The sequence below is a fragment of the Alosa alosa genome, chromosome 10, assembly GCF_017589495.1.
Source record: "Alosa alosa isolate M-15738 ecotype Scorff River chromosome 10, AALO_Geno_1.1, whole genome shotgun sequence".
NCBI classification, from domain to species: Eukaryota; Metazoa; Chordata; class Actinopteri; order Clupeiformes; family Clupeidae; genus Alosa; species Alosa alosa.
In genome coordinates, this window is record NC_063198.1 from 30,894,023 (window position 1) to 30,906,910 (window position 12,888).

A 12,888-nucleotide genomic window follows, 5' to 3' on the forward strand; every position below is an offset into this window, starting at 1 on the left:
AGGGTATGTGATGATGTGGGGCTATTTTAATTCCAAAGGCCAAGGTAACTTTATCAGGATGCACAGTATTCTGGATCCATGAAATAACTGGCCTTTAAAAATACAAATCTGCCTGTCTCTATGGGAATTTAACATAGGGGTGCCAATACTTATGACCCCTGTATTTTAAGGAAGAACATTTATTTATTTATGATACATTATTTATTCACTAAGAAAATTGGTGTCCTTAAAGGTTAGATATTTCCTCATTTTTCACTTAAGGCATTAAGATCAATTTCCAAAAGATGATTTTATATTCCTCTTTTCAACTTTAGCATGGGTGCCAATACTTTTGGCCAGCAGTTAATGATATGTACCTGGTTTTGACATGGCAAAGGGAGAGAGCATCAACGGACAGGGTATCAAACTTCAAACAGAGTTTGGCCGGTAAGTTCTGATTTGCTTCAATTTCTCTCAGCAAGTAAGTAAATATAGTTTTATCTGCCATTACTGCCTTCGGTGTAGAGCCAAGTATTAGATATTTATATATAATAGTTTGTCTAACCTCAGGACTTGGGCATTGGACAATAGGTGTTGAACATGCCTGACATGCATGCATGACAAGTCCATAACATCAGGGGCTATGGCATAGACCTCCCTGGTCTGGCTTGCTTGGAGGGGGCAAGCTGTCCCTGTCAGTTTCAATATCTTTCACTGGACAGAAACAGACATTCCTCCTCCTAGCCTAGTCACCTGCTGTAGTTGTACTGGTCAGTGGTCACCTAGCTACATGTATTTTATAGTTGTATCAGGTAGCTTAGTTGACTTTACATTCTCCTATGTGGGCCTAACACTTTCAGCCATTTGGAACAGAACATGCCAGAATAGGCATGTTTAGTAAGCTGGATTTGATGGCCACATATTCCTACACTTATAAAATGCAATTCAATGTGGAAGTAATCCAAATATTCAGAATACGTTACTCAGATTGAGTAACGTAACAGAATACGTAACAAAATACATTTTTGGGCATGTATTATGTAGGCTATTCTGTAACGGAATACTTTTTTGACGGGTCGGATTTGGGTCGTTAATCAGCGTATATTTTTGAGGGCCGGTTAGGTGCGGATCGACTCTCCTGACGGGTCGGGTGGGTGCGGATGTTAAAAAAACCTTAACCCGCGCAACACTAATGTACAGTGTATGTACAATGTACAATGTACAGTAGCATGACAATCGGGACATAGTATTACCAAGGGGGCAGGCGAATTCCCGGAAGTAGAAGAATCAATGTAAGCTGGAGGGACCACTTCTCTGCTAACCCCCATAGAAGCCCATTAATTTTAGGATTTTTTTGAAATACCATAACTTCATATAACATATATCCTGTGCCAATATTGTAGCTTCTGTGTAATCTACATAAACAATAAAAGGCAAAACAAGACTCGACTACCTCGTACGTAACGTTAGGTTCCCGTAAGAAGAATGTTTAGCATGTCCGTTTGTAGTGAAGCTAACGCACCATAGGGGGGTAACCCTATTGTTTGGATAAGAAGCTCAGTCCAGCCAGCATGGAAACTCATGAACAAAGCTATGTAGCCTATACACAAATCCGGCGAAACACGGAAGTAAAGCAGCGCCGGCATAACTGCGTTGCCTTGCTGCTAAGGAAGTAGCGAAGTAACATGTTGGTCCCGTAGGCGGCTGTAGCAGACGTTAGCTGTAGATGCGAAATCTTCTTTTTCTTAATTTTTTATTTGTACGTATGCTGTTCAGTGATGCCGGGACAAGCGAGTTGTGTGGTCGGCTGTTTTAACAGCAGTAGGAATATACAGACTTAGAATTAAACCGTTTGTGAAATCCACAAACCTTTGTTGCACAGTGATTGAGTGTGTTTACAGGCTTAGAGATTACACAGAGTTCCTTGTCGAGTGGAGGACCAAGATGTGCGTTAAAATTGGATGAAATACATACGATTAATAAAATAATCCTGAATAACTGTAAGAACATGTATTTTACTGCTACAAATGGTCGTGGCTAATAGTTATTTGCAACTTCTGAAGCTTGTGAACATATTAGTAACACAGCTACTAATGACAGTGTTCGGTTTATTGTTGTCATTAATTAATACACGTCTTAATACATTATGTTGTCAATAAATTACCTTCATCGGTAAGTTTTGGCCACTGCCTGACATCATCTACCCAATGTTCCCTTTCACCTGACATTTTTTCATGAGCAGGATCTCCTATTTGATATTCTCTGATGCTTTCATTGAAAAGCCATTAGAAGGCACCGGCAAGTGTCACACTATCACACACAGGCACGCAGTTATGGCGGCAGGCAACATTGCGGCGCCCATAAAGTTTGCGGCGGATTGGTGTATAGCATTGTATGTTAAAGTAAAGCATTGCATAGAGGCAAGTAAACCTAATGAAAAACGGCACTAACGATAATCATTTCAGAGGTTTTTCGATGGATTGACCGTAGGTCGGAAAAGTGGAAAGAAGATTAGCTTCAAGGCTATAACTTTTTTGTTTTGTTTTAGCATGACTGTTGAAGATGATCATGTGTGGTAGCTTCAACATTAATACGACTTGGTATCACTTGTGAGGGATGATATTAATAATAATAGCCTACATAAATAAATGTTTAACTTTGATGACTTTGAAGGCTAAGGAAGTGTGAGAAGAATTTCTGTGTATCTATCATATGAGTTAGAAGATTCAGTTCGATGGCTAACGTCACGAAGTTAAGTGTGAGTCTGCGCAGTACTGGGGGGACCAACTGAACTGAATTTTCGTTATGCATTATTTGTATTGGTTGTTTAAAAATGCAAAAAAAATCAGATTAATCGATCAATAAAGTGCTAGATTAATCGATTACAAAAAGAATCGATAGCTGCAGCCCTAGTTATATCTCAGCAAGATTTTCTCGTATCAAGACTAAACTTACTACATGTACACAATTAGGAGGAGGCTCAAGTCTCTGGTGCATTTTGACCACTGTGTGGCCCTATAATCACAGGAAGTAGGCTCATATCTCAGCAATGCTTACACATATTAAAACCAAACTTGGTACATGGACTTGAGACCCCATCCTGAGGACGCACAATAAATTAGGAGTTTTTTGACCACTATGAGCGCTATTTTTATTAACACTTTCACCTATTCAAACCAAACTTGGTATGTGGACTTAAGAGCACATCTTGAGGACACACAATAAATTCGGTGACCTTCGAATCCAGTCAAGTCCAGTCCAATCCAACACTCTTACCACAATCTTACATATGGTTCTTTTAGCACATAATTTTCAGGGTCCCGCCGGCGGGACGGTTACCCACCTCCCCCCAACATTCTAAATCTATGTAGCATAGTAATGTTATACACAATTTCAAAGCTTTGAAAAAAAAAATCATGTACAATCTGTATAATGCTTTACATTCTCAGATTATTCTTATTATGTCTCAATTAAATTTGATCCAAAATGCCCCCCTCCGCTTTTGGTGCTACCCTGACTTCTGGCTGCAGTGTAGCTGCAGCACAATAAGTAGATGCAACATATTGGGTACTGAAATATTTACAAGAATCCATAGAAATTGAATCTTCATGTTGTGTTATCCAATATTAGTTAGTACAGATGTATAGTCTATCTTCTATACACACTGATTGAACCAACAACGTAAATGCAAAAATATAGAGACTTTTTTGTAATTATTCCATATTTTGTGTAGTCAGTCTATCAGAACACCTGACATACAATCTAAATAGTTCACAAGAAACCTCAAAGTGTTACCTTTCATTTGAGACCAGGATTATGCTTCTACACAAAGGGGTTCATTTGCAGTAAGCATTTGATTGTCAGTATGCACTTTGGATAACAAAAAGTCCTATGGGGAGTTTCCATAGGCATTTTAACGCATAAGCATACCTTGGCAAATAATAGTCTAAAGCACTCATATTTTCATTCTATATTGATCTACTTTTGCACACAACTTCACAAGACCTTGTTCTAGGGCTCAGTTGTGTTTCTAAGTGATATCAAGTGACCGAGAGGGCTGAAATGTGGTCAGTTCAGAGATGCTTGTAATCCGGCAGAAAGAAAAAAATATATTCTAGCCTTGGGGGCAGCCGTGGCCTACTGGTTAGCACTTCGGACCTGTAACCGGAGGGTTGCCGGTTCTGAACCCCAACCAGTAGGCATGGCTGAAGTGCCCTTGAGCAAGGCACCTAACCCCTCACTGCTCCCCGAGCGCCGCTGTTGATGCAGGCAGCTCACTGCCCCGGGATTAGTGTGTGCTTTACCTCACTGTGTGTACACTGTGTGCTGTGTGTGTTTCACTAATTCACGGATTGGGATAAATGCAGAGACCAAATTTCCCTCACGGGATCAAAAGAGTATATATACTTATACTTATACTTACTGATACTATAACTCTTTGTGAGTACATCACACATTTATTTTGACTGTTTCCTACGAAAACTAGAGGTTTTCAGCTTTCTATAGAGGTCCAACATTTGATGGTAGGCCCCAAAAGAGGTGGGAACAATGCCCTTGTAAATAGGCATAGTGCAATTTCAGGCAAAAACTTGAAATTTGAATTGAGATTTAAAGAGTTAAGTGGAGTAGAGTTACTAGGCCTACTCTGTATGTCGCTGCTTGTTGACATCTTATTATCATGTATGATTGCTAAACTTTTATTCTTTTTAATGTCGCAATCGGTTAACTCCATTCAACAGCGCTTGTGGTTCAGTTTTGGGAATTGTGGCCAATCAATCAACCAATCAGTTGGTGCATCTCTAGTAGTTTTATTGTCATTACCCCACATTTGACCTACTCTTCCATCTGCTTTGCTCCCCAGAATGAAGATGGCAAGAGTTCAATGTCTCTGGAAAAGGCTCATGGTCTGCTCTGTGACCCTCCTCTGCTGTATATTGCTCAGGATGTACTACCACCAGCGTTACCCGTGGATGTGGTCTAACTTACCGCATAGTGCCATTCCCTCACATCCAATGGCCCCCTACATTGTCCAAGAGAACGTTAAGTGCTCTGCCAATGATAGCACGGAGGTCATTCCATCACACCTTCCCCAGTCATACCAGGAATTCCTGCGCCACAGGCATTGCCGGGCATTCCCAATCCTACAGGCCCCTTCACCTTGCGAGGATGACCTCTATCTCCTGTTGGCCATCAAGTCCACAGCTGCACAAGTAGAGCGCCGTTCAGCACTGCGGGACACCTGGGGTCGTGCAGGACGAATCCAGGGTCGACGGATTAAGCTAGTCTTTCTAATGGGCCGCTCACATGACAAGGTGCAGGGTCACGACCTCCAGCCATTACTTGAGTGGGAGAACCGCTGCTATAGTGACATCTTGCAGTGGGACTTTGTGGACAGCTTCTTGAATCTGACACGGAAGGAGGTAGGATTTCTCAGCTGGTTCTCCCGTGCATGCAGCAGTGCACAGTTTGTGTTCAAGGGCGATGATGATGTGTTTGTGAACACAGAGAATCTGGTGGAGTTCCTGAGAGCCCACAAACCCACAAACCACATGCTTACTGGTCACATCCATGGTGGCTCCGTCCCTTGGCGAGATGAGGGCACAAAGTATTTTGTCCCTGTCGAGATGTACCCAGACAGGAAGCCCTATCCACCCTTTCCAAGTGGAGGTGGGTATATAATGTCACGGCAGACTGTGTTGGGCCTGGATGTGATGGCCCAGAAAGTGAAGCTGTTTCCCCTCGATGACGTATTTGTGGGCTTGTGCCTGAGGGAAATGGGCTTGAACCCCACATTTCACAGTGGTTTTCTGACATTTGGTTTCAGCGCTGGCCACCAGCGCTTAGGCCCCTGTGTTTATCAAGAAATCATGGTGGTGCACAAGCTGAATCCAGTAGAGATGCGGGTCATTTGGTTGCTGATGCAAGACACTCTGCCCTGTGCATAAGAAAAAAGTATGTTCAGAAAGGCGAACGTTCAGAAAGCGTACCACCACTTTATACGGCTAGATGTCAAAGAAATCTGCAAAATTGTGCAAAATGTGCAGATTGGCGTCTATTGTCAGAATGTGCAAATTAGCATTTGTCAGCGTTAATCTCATGTTCACTTAAAGTAACTATCCATAGAATAAGCAAGTATACACAAATAACATATCCCAAATCACCAAGCAGTATGTATACATAGGCTAGATGTCAAAACAACAGTCTGTGCAAAATTTTGCAAATTGGCGCCTATCATCACATTGTGCAAATTAGCGTCTATTGTCAGGACTCATCTCATGTTCACTTATAGTACATATCCATAAAATTGTGCAAACTGCAGGTAAGTGCAACATAAATCAGGATACCACACCTACTCTGATGGTGTTTTGAACAATATGCTACGGGATATGCCCATTAAAAAATCATATTAGTTTATTAAGAAAAAGACACCGTAGATGTGAAAGTATCATATCCTAGCCCGGTATAAAGGTCCATGTCTTCTCACTGTCACTATAATGCATAAGGAGGATGTGATTTCATGTATGACTGGTCGAAGAGAAAACATGAGGTAAGGGTAACTGATTGTCAGGCATATTATAAATGTGATCCCATGTTACGACATGAGAAGTTAAGAAGTAGGCTGTATCTTGATCGGCGAAACTTATAATTTCTTTTTCTGTCGGTCCGATATAGCCTACCATTCAATTTGCCTTATTCACCCGGCGGCCAGAAGGCTACAGGGTACACTTGCCATTACACCATAAGTCCAGCAGATGGTGGAAGTAATGCATTCCGTTTGCAAACTGCCAAAAAAAACTCACTGAAGAAGAAGAATAACAGGCCAGCGAACCCTTCTTTTTTCGGTGATTTTTTTTTTGGCAGTTTGCAAACCAGTTTGGCAGTGCATTACCTCCACCATCTGCTGGACTGAGGTGTAATGGCAAGTGTACCCTGTAGCCTCGTTCTGGCCGCCGGGTGAATAAGGTGAATTGTGCCGCAAATTAATAGATAGAATCACGGCAGGGCACGCCCCTAATGAAAATAAATGAATGGAAAACAGACCCTCGCTTCTCAGGGTTGCGACTGCCTGAATAAACGCCGATGCCGACTCTGACTGACAACGCCACGGGACACACCGAGTCACCGACCTCGCCCGACTGTCCATCGATGTCCGACGGCCGATAATTGGGTTGGTGTGTCCGGGCCCTAGGCCTATCTGGCCATAATATCTGGTTCAATCTGAGAAATGCATAAGCATCTTAAAAGAAAACCTGAGCATTAACGTACATTAGGATAGCAGTAATATGAGTAGACAAATTAAGATTTTAATTTTTTGCTAATTATCTCCCATGATTCCACATTTACTGTAAATGTGTCATACTATTATGAGGGTTTATGATGAGACAGATGCATAATTCAGGATTTTGTTTGGACAACTCTCTAGAAAACAATAAAGCATTGCAAATTTGTGAAAACCGCTCAGGCTTGTCTTTGAATTTGATTTGACACAACTGTCTCTCCAAATGAACCATTACATTATATTTAAATGTCACTAGTTTCATACATTTTTTTATATATCAAGTGGGTCATACCATTTTATGATCCACTTTCATCCACTTTCACCACATGTCATTCAAAGTGGTGAAATTACTACACTGTTGTACACACATTGCTCTCTCCCAGTGTTGTCCTTCCAGGATGTTCTTTGTCATTTGACATATTATCTTGCAGTGCATTGTCTTGCCAGCAGAGTGGACCGCATTGTTACTTTCGTCATCTTACACTCATAGAACTTACTCTGCCACTCCAAGCACATTACATGCATTTTCAAAATGTGATGGAAAACCTTTGCTCTTTCCCTAATGATTTTGTCTAATGAAGTGAAACACAGGACTGGCAATTTCTTAAATATAAAATGATGTGAATACATTTTTTTTTTGCACAAAAGTTCAAATTGTGTCTCTAGCCAAACCTGTACAGTGTCTGGTGTAGTGATGGCTAGTGCAGTAGTAGACTTGATGATGACTATGAGTATAACTGGACTATAATCAGTTATGTCAGAGTCCCAGAAATCCGTGTCACAGAAATCAAAATCCTTTTTTGAAATGCTCTGCATAGTGACACGCCAGGCTGCCCAAGTGTAACCGTCGGCCCGTACAGACGGATGAGAGATCTGGTTGAACAGAAGGTTAACAGGAGCGCAGAGAAAGTGAACAATTTACAACCACCTGTCAGAATCAAAGCTCAGGCCTCCGAAAGGGTCAAATAAACGCCACTCGCGTCCATTGACCTGCTGGAAAGGGTTCTCTGGGGTCTCGGTAACTTAACTGTGATGGAAGCACGTCATGCTTTAAAAAAAAAGAGCTCGAGTTTGTTTCTACCAAACCTGTGGGATCCCTGCTTTTACAATAGTGTCCTGTGTTACCATGATGCTTTCATTAGTGTCTCACAATGTCCACATTCCACTCATGGCTATGGAGGAAAGACATCTACAGTATGAAGGTGTTTGAAGTCTGGCTCTCAACAGATTTGTCTCATGCAAAAACAAACTCACACTCAGAACGTTTCCATGGAATTAGATGTTGGTCTCATTGTATTGTTTAAGCTTCTAGAACTTTCCCTCATGTATTCTAAAGTCACTTCGAAAATGTGCTTATTGCACACTGCATGCTCGCCTAATTTCTCAGAATCTTGAATTCCAGCCCACTTTGGCTTACACTTTGCTGACACATGAGTCCACAAAGAAGGCACTAGGTCTCTCTCTCTCTAGGGCTGTCTCTCTCTCTCTCTCTCTCTTTCTCTAGGGCTGTCTCTCTCTCTCTCTCTTTCTCTCTTTCTCTCTCATCTCTCTCTCTCCCTCTCTCTCTCTCTCTCTCTCTTTCTCTAGCATACCTTTGCAGATCAGCATCTGCCTGTGTATAAGGAAGGAAGGAAGTGTTGGTCTGTCCACCTTTGTCAAGTGCCATGGCAGCATTTCAGTGGCACAGCATTTGAGACTTTACTTCTGAGACTAATTTTCCTCAGAAAAAAGTTTGACATCTGCTCATTCAAACGAATGGCTTTACTCAGAGGTTGAAGACACATGCTTCGTATTGAGTGTATTTCTTCAGAGCCCTGCTTAGAGAATCTGAATGATCTTCACTTTGATGAACAAATAAACATATTTTGTCAACATAAGTAAGTCTATCTAAGGGACTGTACGATATTTACCCGGTGTCGTCAGGGGGAGAGTGCCTAAGAGAATTTTTTAAGCCTTAGGGGAAGGCCCAGGAGAAAATTTTTGTCCTGGGGGGAGGGCCGAGGAAAATTGTCTTTTCCTGATCCATGATATTTTTTTTCCCTGATAAATGAAACGTTTTCGATATTTTAAAAGGTTTGTAGGTCAAAACATGATTCACGTCTCTTTGACAGAGAGGGCGAGTCCAAAAAGTCGCAACCCTACCTGAATCTCCCACAACCCCCCTTAAAGGTCTTGTCATTGCTTGTTTCGTTGCTTGTTTCACTTTACTGGCGAATCGTAGCCCTTGATGAAGACACATGAGCTGCAATAAAGTTTGGGAACGTAGTAAACAAATTGGCAGCATCTTTGTGGATATTCGGTGATGAAAAATTAGCATTTATATCTTAATATGAGACTGTCTGCTCATTTGTACTTAGCCTAGGCAGAACTTTTGCAAGATGAAGATCACACAAGTCACCAGACCAGGCATACGGTATGTGAGTTCAAGCAATCTTTATTATTTTTATGTAGCAAAAACTGGTAGAAAAAGGCCCACTCTGATATTATTCTTAACCACACATAAAACGGCATGTTTTCCCCTTGTTGTTCTGTATGATTCCGAAGCATCTATATAGCCTACGAGAGGCGTAGTATTGTAGAGATCAGCGTTGCGTGTGTACCCGTGTGTGTATGTGTGCTTATGACATTTGCTGGCCGTTTTTACCTTGTAAACGACCAGTTTTATTTGATTCACGAAGGGGGGAGGCCCCTGGAAAAAAAAATTTGACCAGGGGGGAGGGCCAGGCAGAAAATGTTTAACCCGATCGTCTCTGACCCTGCTAAATATCGTACAGTCCCTAATAAATGACCCAGATCAATATGCTTACTTTTGTGGCAGAATATGCAACATGATGATCATTCGATACACTGTTAATTTTGTTCCCTTAATTGTTCGGCTATCTTACCAAAAGTACAATGTGCTCCATAAGGCATTGTTTCAGTAACGAAAACATTTTGTTCATGAAAGCAAAGCACTTTCATCAGTGTGACTGTCAATGTACAGAATATTTGTTCAACTTTTATAATAAAAAAAAATATTAGCTACTTGTGTCTGGTCTTTTTCTAAGTTTCAGTGCAAAGCACAGGACAGCAGTCTTGGGATGTGGTGCAGCGTCATCACTAGGAGGCACATAGGAGAGGACTACATTTGCTTCAGCGGTTTTGGATTTTGCAAAAACATTGTGTGTGTGAGAGAGAGGGTGTGCACTGCACACGTTAACTGGATGTTTTGGTGTCAAAGGTGATATTCTCTCCCTCAAAGAATGCACTGCCAACAGACAGACTAGCTGAATTTCACACATTCCACACATTATATATATATATTCCACACATTATCATTCTGCTTTGATTAGATGAATTCCACACATCATTCTGCTTTGGCTCCTTCAAAGCCAGAGAGAGACAGAGATAGACAAAGAGAGAGAGAAAGAGAGAGAGAGAGAAAGAGAGAGAGAGAGAGGCTCCATGCAGAGTGTGTGTGAATACCTTCACTGGCCCCGTTTCACCAGACGTACGCTTTACTACAACCCGTCAAAACCCAGGAGGAGGACACTTGTTAAAGCTGCATTTGGGCTCTTTGTGAGCCCTGGTGAATGGCTTTTTATACACTCCAGCCAACAGAGTTATACAATGTGGCTAATCTCGCCGGATGGTCTTTGTAGAGCTTGTGGACAATGACATCATTCCCTAATTCACTTAACATAGCAGGCAAGGCAAGGCTCTGCGGGCAGAAATTTGGGACGCATTCAAATGTGAAGTTAATGCATTGTGTGTGCAGGCGACTCGTGCACTTTTGTGGTTTTTATGATGCACCACACTTCAGGCAGCTCATTAAACTGTAAAGGGATTGAGGCTTTGAAATACGCCGATGAAAACGTCATGGTTTTTGAGGCTTTGACATTTAAATGCATCAAGTTTATTAGTTTAATATGCAGGATGCCTTACAGGGATTTTGTTGCCCATGCTTGTTATGTGTCTGTTACAATAGCAGACTGTCCAATCTGCGGCTCTATACAGTTCTACACACACCTATTATCCTCAATTATCCGTAATTGAGTTTGTTTCATTTGAATGTTTCATTTCAGTAGAGAGGTCGCTGAAAATAATCACTTCCCACTGACCCCTGAATTCCAATGCTCTGCCTGATGAGCAGAGGCGGACAGAGTACACAGCTTCATTACTTGAGTAAAAGTACAGATACCCTTTGCTAACTTTTACTCAAGTACAAGTAAAAGTACAACAGTCAGATGTCTACTTAAGTAAAAGTACTGAAGTACTTGTTTTTAAAAGTACTTGAGTATCAAGAGTACAAGAGTAGCCTACATTTTCTAAATATTGCATTACGACTGCCACAGTGCTTACATTTATGTACAGAAACATCCTACATGGAGTTATGAAAAATTTTAATGTTAATACCTAATACCTAAAGTATGATGTATTGCGACATCAGAAGCAAGTCAAATTTGTAGTATCTTATGTCTCATTCCATCGAACTACAGATCCGCTACCCGATCTGGCAAACTTGCATAGTGCGGTTATAGCCGATAGAGGGTCACGAAGAGAATGCAGAAGTGCCGTTCACCCTATTACGAGTTGATGAACCACTGAAACGATTTTGGAAACAATATTTTAAGAAAAACTCTGTGGTGTTGCTTTAAAGTAAAATCAAGTCATTTTCATCTTTTTACCATGTCGCCAGGGATGGGCAGTATTTCTAATACATGTATATAAAATACGTATTTAAAATACAAAATACTACTTTGTAATTGAAACACTTGAAGCGAAAACTATCATTAACTTGATCAGAAAATTGAAATAGTTTGGTGAGGTGGGGCTGCTGCGTCTTTCTTCTATTGTTTCGTCCATGGTTTCGTCTTTCGTCTTCTATCTAAATCTGACCATGGAGTTGACTTTGGCGGATAGCTGAAGGTGATTGCTGATAGGCTGTCCCAACCAGTGGCGTCTGCACAATCCAATCACGTTTGAGAGGTACAACAACAAATTGAGGGTTTCCGAGATTTTACTTTTTTAGAAGAAGAAGTAATGGGTACTCACGGTTATGGATGGAAATGTAGTGGAGTAAAGAGTACAATATTTGCCTCTCAAATGTACTTGAGTAAAGTCATGAGTACTCCCCAAAAATTATACTCGAGTAAAGTACAGATCCCTCAAAATTGTACTCAAGTACTGTACTCAAGTAAATGTACTCCATTACTGTCCGGCTCTGAACGTATGCAATATCTACTACATTGATGAGCAGAGTCTCTTCACTGCTCCACTGGCCTGCACTGGTCTGCACACGTGCTTTGAACCCGATACAGCTGGTGCAGTGGTCTGCACGCGTGCTTTGAACCCGATACAGCTGGTGCAGTGGTCTGCACGCGTGTTTTGAACCCGATACAGCTGGTGCATCCTCAAGGAAGCCTTCCGTGTGGCTCTATCCTCGTCCAGGCACCTGGAGCACAGGCTCTGGCCACATTCATCTCGGGGAGTTAATGCCCCGCGGGCACTTGCACGGCACACACAGCTTCATCAAAGCAGCCTCTCTGAGGGGCAGCCTCTAATGAATGATGTCACCGACCGTCCCAACATCCCACCCCCCACCACCACCACCTCCATGATCAATATCGCATTAAAAGCACCAATATTAT

At 41.7% G+C, this 12,888-nt stretch overlaps 1 protein-coding gene across 1 annotated transcript; it reads left to right on the top strand.

Moving 5' to 3' along the window:
• Positions 1 to 391: 391 nt before the first annotated feature.
• On the top strand, positions 392 to 6,668 carry LOC125302413 (N-acetyllactosaminide beta-1,3-N-acetylglucosaminyltransferase 4-like). The gene is made up of 2 exons (XM_048255566.1): positions 392 to 426; positions 4,841 to 6,668. Exon 2 carries the CDS (start codon positions 4,842 to 4,844, stop codon positions 5,922 to 5,924), a length of 1,083 nt encoding a protein of 360 aa, XP_048111523.1. The 5' UTR covers positions 392 to 426; position 4,841; the 3' UTR covers positions 5,925 to 6,668.
• Positions 6,669 to 12,888: the final 6,220 nt, after the last annotated feature.

Bases quoted from the DNA above. Each gene is read 5' to 3' on its own strand.
- LOC125302413 (XM_048255566.1), top strand. From the start codon at position 4,842: ATGAAGATGGCAAGAGTTCAATGTCTCTGGAAAAGGCTCATGGTCTGC.